At 35.1% G+C, this 6263-nt stretch overlaps 1 protein-coding gene across 2 annotated transcripts in view; it reads right to left on the reverse strand.

Moving 5' to 3' along the window:
* Positions 1 to 265: 265 nt before the first annotated feature.
* LOC106668993 (activating signal cointegrator 1 complex subunit 1) overlaps positions 266 to 6263 on the reverse strand; it is a 30985-nt gene continuing 24987 nt past the window's right edge. Inside the window, exons 1-2 of one of the 2 annotated variants that reach the window (XM_024228164.1) lie at positions 6123 to 6250; positions 266 to 1355 (exon numbers count right to left, since the gene is read on the reverse strand). In XM_024228164.1, coding sequence (XP_024083932.1) covers positions 315 to 1355 — 1041 coding nt within the window. In that variant the 5' untranslated portion in view covers positions 6123 to 6250 and the 3' untranslated portion in view covers positions 266 to 314. Of the gene's footprint in view, positions 1356 to 6122; positions 6251 to 6263 lie in introns of those variants that run through there. The other variant, XM_014398223.2, reaches the window with a different exon arrangement.

Below are 6263 nucleotides of genomic sequence, written 5' to 3' on the forward strand. Positions count from 1 at the left end.
TTTTTTTTTTGGAAACTAGAGCAATTGGAAAATAAAGTTTAACCCCATAACCCTTTTTTTTCGAGGTCCTGATGGAGGGGATGCATTTATCGAAAGTTTGACAAAGGAACTGAGTGTTTTCGTTTTTTTTTTTTAAATAAAATAGACGCCTAAATTGTCAAAATCTAAAAAATGACTTATCATCATAGATAAAATTAATCTTTCCATCTATTCTTTTTAAATAACAGACAAAGGAAATATTACATGCGTACAAGGAATAAAATGATTATTATTGCAAAATTATTTATTTTTGTATTAATATGTTATTTGTTCTCTTAAAAATAATTTAAATCTATGCTTTCAGTCGCATTGTAATAGCCGGTTTTTGGACATACGGTATGTATAATAGACATGTCGATTTTATCAACAACGGCTTCTCCGAACGAATAATCACTGTACAATTTCAGAATGTTGCTGGCATCGAAGGTGGTCTTAGTGTCTTCGTTGTTGCTGCTATATACTGTGTTCATGAGGGTAGCGTGGATTTTAACGGATTTCCTCGGCTCCTGCTTCGTGGGCGCGAGGTCACCGAAAAAATCCATAATCCCGTCGACGAGTTTCTGCAAAAGTGATGAGTCCTCCCCGACGACATTTGCAAAGAGGACATTCACCTCAGAAGGATCGTCGTTCATGTAGTCGAGACCTTCCATCTTCAACTTCAAAGGCCGTCCTTGCAGAACGGGGCCGATAACAGTTTCTTTGCATTTCCGAAGTGCCTCGGCAGTTTCCCTTCTTTCTGTCTCGTCGCATATGACGAAAAGTACAACCGTTATGTGCAGTTTGTTTTCGTTTATGAATACACTCTCGACTACACCCCTGTCTGGGCAGTTTTCTAAGACTGATGATTTAAACTTTAGAAAGTTTCGTTTGAACGTATCGTGGGTGAGTGGAATAGAGATGAAATGTGTCGGTTTCTTCCTGCTTCTTGCGCCTTTAACCATCATGAGAATCCTGGTCCTGGCGGAAGCGACATCTCTTTTCGATGAGCCGGTAACCACAATGTCGCCGTCTTTGCCCTGCTTTGGGATCATTATCTGCGTTTTCGTACTCTGCTCGATATTTCTTTTGGTGCCTCCTTTAGCACCGATTATGTACGCAAAATACGCCTGCGGGACGTGGAAGGAAGCACGGCATCTACCGTTGTCGTCGACGGTGACGCATTCCACGTCGTCGTCGGTCGCTTCGAGGCAGTAAGTTTCAACATCGGGTTCCATATAAGATGTTTCGTGGGCTGTAGTATAATTGCCAAGATTCAGCGGATTGACCCTGTAGCATATATTGCCGATCCATTCTAGGTGAGGCTTTAAAACGTCCATCTGAAACAAAGAAATAATAATTTAATCAAAAATTAGAGCTAAATGAGTTTACAATCGTTATTCAATAATTTTCTATCGACATTTCAAAATACTTTTTTTAATATCAGCCAAATATAGAAGCTGCTGACCAAACATTTCATTCCAGTTTGTTTGAATAATTAACTAAAATTCACTTTATTTGTTGCTACTTATTATAGATGAAATAAGGAAACTGCAATATTTTATGGAATATGTGAATTTAGAAATATAATTTGTATTCATACATCTTTAAATATTAGGACCAAAAATAAATATTACCAAGTAAGTGATATTATTTCAGAACAGCACACTCGACTGTAACATGCTCTACGTTCTGTTAAACGGTTTGCAAGTGGGTTATAGTCAGGATTTGGTTCCCTTACCAGTTGCCTATAACGTATGTAACCACAACAGAAAGTAAGAAGAAAGATAAATTTGAAAATGAAGAATGAAATGATCAAAAAGATATTCACATCAGGTTAAAAAAAAACATCAAACGTTTAGCGTTAAAAAACCAATTAATAGTTAATATTTATGAACAAGAATTCAATGACCATTGGAAAACCTATTAAGTAACCTGCTTGAATAACTTATTAAGCACTGTTATCAGATGGAAATCTCAAAAGGTCGTGCGGTACGTTTTACATTTAATTTCTATAATATGTTGATTTTCATGATAATTTCAAATTTTAATTATACAAGGAAAATATAATTCGACTTATTTTAATTAGACACAAAAGACGTCTAAACTTGTGACATGGATCTCGACCTATTTAATTAAGTTTTATTATAACAAAGTCAATTATTTAAAAAAAATCAATAAAATGATTAAATATTTGTTGATATTGTAAGTTGCGAGACTAACCATGCCGAGCCAAGTATCCAAACATATAAATAATAAAATAAGTATGGGTCGACTTAAAATGCCGACGTTGAGCCTTTCATATTTTTCATTCATGGTAATAAATTCTTTCACTCCCAAAAACAGTTTTATTTAAACATTAACTGCTGTTTTCATAGCTAAAAACTATTTTTCCCCACCCAATATAAGAAAAGGACTTAGAAATTCGCTACTATATGCAATTGAATTTTTCGTATCCGGTGGTAAGCATACTAGCTCCCCGTATGGAGCTAAACCATTTGTACATTTCGTTACACCAAGGTCTATTTTTAGAAATGATGAATGATGGAGTGAGTGCGGCGTTCAACCCTTTTTTTTTTTAAATAGTTCCTATTCACAGTAAGTTTATAATCCATTACTGCTTTGACTAGCAAATTAATGGAAATGATGAGTGATGGAGTGAGTGCGGTGTTCAATCCTTTTTAAAAAAAGGAAGATCTATCTTTTTCTGAGCGTGCACCTACCCTAGCTTTCCGTTTTAAATGTAAAATTATTTTTCGAATCCATATAGAATTTGGGTGTAGAATAGTATTTAGGAATGTTATATTATTATACATATCATATTTATTATAATTATATTATATACTATGTATTATCATAAATACTCAATTTTCATGACTACTGTTTATATTCTATCGATTCTACCATCTTAATTCGATTGACTTGCTATTGCCCTTCAGTTTAGAGTCACAAGAAAACATACCCGTTAAAACAACAAATATTTTGTCTGTTTTTCTGACAGAACACACAAAAGAGAATACGAAGTACTAAATTTATCAGTATCGACCAACTTACAGGTTCATCGCTTGGCAGTCCACAAGGAGAAATACAATAAATATTTTGATACAAATGGTTACAATAAGCGAATGGTTTAGTTACATGGACAAAGTTAGTAAATCTTTTGTCTTTGCATACGCGTAAAAGACCTTTTCCAGTTATAATTATCAAGTTAAAGTAAATTTAGTAGACAAAGAAAATTATATTTCATATTTATTTTAAGCAAACAGGACAGTTACGTTTACCATTTATGTAAGGAACATGATTTGTGGTCATCGGCAAATACCATGCACGACCAAGCATTACCGTAATTCTTCATTGCTCTTCTGATCCGCCTATTACCTCTGTAAAGAAAGAAATTACCCGGACCAAACGTTTTCTATGGAGCAGACGTACTAACGAGGGTTAAACAATTTGTCTCACTTTTAAGAAATGACAACTATATACATTAAAAAAATCTGTAGTTAGGATGCTCCTTATCAAAAGGATTTTGGTGTTTTCGAACAGCTTGCAGTCTTGAATATGTGCGCAGGTCTGTTCTCCACCGCCGAATGGACAGTCTTACGATATGGAATTGCTGTATTTTTTCCACGACCTGTAAGGACCATAGTTGTCTTGAAAAATTGAATAAACATGCCTCCTGACATTAATGGATGGAAAATAACTTCTTGTGTTGCCTTCTTTGGGTTTTATTCATATTTCATTCCATTTCTCCATACTTGAATTTATTTCCTGCAATCTAATATATGAGAGAGGTTTGTCATACATGATGGTTAACAATTCCTTTTTTTCGCTCCAACTTTTGCCAACTCATTTGCCTTTTCATTTCCTTGTACCACATGTGTACACATCCATCTTAATGATATCATCCGATCCTGATTTTCTTCTCAACTCCCATCGATTCTATGGTTGGGTAGCGCTTTAAGTGGTCCTCAATCACAGCAAGGGAAACTGCACTATTTTCAACATTAATTTTTTTCACAATCATCGTTGTGTTTAAACACCATCTTCAGTCGCCAGTAGTTCTGCTTGGTTGTTTGTACAACATGGTGCCATCCTTCCTTGAATTATGTGAGTTTGTAATTCGTCCTGTAAATAACGGCTGCCGTCCCACCATTTTATGTATGTGGCTACCGTCGGTAGACTTCGAAGCATTTAGATTTTAAATCTACGCCCAGATCATTTTCCACTTGAGCAGGGTGTACATTTTGGAGAGGACGTAAAAATTACTTTTTAATCTTGCTAACAGAATAACAGGAAATACGTAAAACTTCTGTTTGATGTACGACAGATAGCAATTTTTACAAGTAACATTTTGAAGCAATGTCTGCTTCAGTTACAAATTTCTAAATTTAACGCGGCACAAAGTTAACTCAAGAGATCAACGGTCATATTCGTTGGCTACAGGCAATGAATTTCTACAATATTTTAAGGCATACATTGCTAGTTAACTACAGTTTTGTACAAAATTATTCTTCATAAAATTTCTTTTTTAAATAGCAGTTTTTCGGTTCAAAGCTTTCATTGTTTTTCTAAGAAACTTCAGGTTTCATACCCGTTTAATCAATTTATTTTGTTGTTTCCTCAAATTTTTCAGTTGAGCCCCATTGGGAATTTTTACAATGTGGCTGGATTACCCTTGACCTTAAGCACTCTGTCTTTCGCCTGGATTTGCGTTGGAAGGATTAGATAGGCTTTGGCATAGTTTTAGTGAACAATCGGGACAAGCAGTTTTGTTTATGATTATCAATCATCATTTGTCCTTTTTTTTTAAGCCCATTTGTAAGTATGGCGGGTGTGAATGCAGGGCCGCTGGATGCGAACCCGGGACCTTTATCTTAAAGTGATGAGCGCCGTGTCAACGTCTAAACCGTTGCGGCCACCGACGCCCCCCTTTGTCCATTATTCCTGTATACAATAGTATGGTCTTGTCCAAATAATTAAATCCAGAGTTTATCGTTATGGAAATTTTTCACATTTATCCTCGAACTTACAGGGAGTAGCATTTTAGCATACACCTTCTTTTAAAAAAAAAAATTATTGTAATGATACTTTTGGTGTTGAAGAAGCCTTTTAACAACCCCATACATTTTTTTTTAATCTCTTACGGTCTTATTATTTGGTTGCATTTTATTGCCGATAGCCTTATAAAGTCTCTTAATTCAGTATCTTTGAATGATTTGGCCAATTGAATAAACAAATAAGCTCTTGATTTTATTTTTTCAATCACACGCAACCAATCCACCTTTGTATGTCCATGCTTGTATACGTATAAATTTATTTTTTGTAGCAGACTTTTTTATTTTGTTGTGACTAAAAGTAATTATCTATCTACTTATTTACAGTGTCATACACATCTTTGGCTTTTAAATGAATTTTGGGTAAAATAAAACAAAATAAAGAGTATTTTTTTGATTAGTGATGTTTCAATTTGAAAGAAAACTATGTCAATCACCAATGAGGCCAGGTTTACGAAAATATTGTTAATGGAAAACCAGGAAAACTGAGGACTGGTAAACTCGAAGCTTTTTCGAGTGAAAGCGAATATCCTCGCTCCATCACGGTCATATAGTTTCCAACTTTCAGATAAATTGATTAGTAGATTAATTCCTAAAAGTTAATAAATTTAATGAAATTTTATTTGAATTTGTAATTTGATATCGAACTATTTCAATTACAGACTAAAGCGATCATTGTCCGCTTCAAGGGTAGTTTGTTATCGAAAATCTTCATGGCATGGCAAAATGGAATTAGTTATAAATGCATGCCAGCAAAAATGTTTTGGTGATGTGATTTCGCGAGTGATGGCATGATGTCCTTTATAAAATTATTCTACTGAATATAGATTTTTAACATGAAAAAACCTGTATGTGCCCTGCCGCTTACGCTTAAGGTAACCCCATCAAATCAAACCGTATTCAGTTAATGTTACGTTATTAATACATGCGATTGATCTTGAGATAGGGAAAATGGAAACAACCATGGAAGAAAAATTCGGGGGGAAGATAGGCCGAAATTTTGTTAGGACGTGAAAACGATGTTCGCGTTTTACGGTTTGAGGGGTGTGTAACCTTGCGTAACGGAAGACGGTGACCCGGATAGATCTTCTTCAATCACTTTCCATCCCTTCTTCCACGGCCCCGATGTAGCTATGCCATTTTCCGGAACGGATCCATACCGATCTCATTTCCCTAGCAGTGACCCTGTGGGTG

Source organism: Cimex lectularius, unplaced genomic scaffold (assembly GCF_000648675.2).
Source record: "Cimex lectularius strain Harlan isolate CLEC.00 unplaced genomic scaffold, Clec_2.1 scaffold249, whole genome shotgun sequence".
Lineage (NCBI taxonomy): Eukaryota > Metazoa > Arthropoda > Insecta > Hemiptera > Cimicidae > Cimex > Cimex lectularius.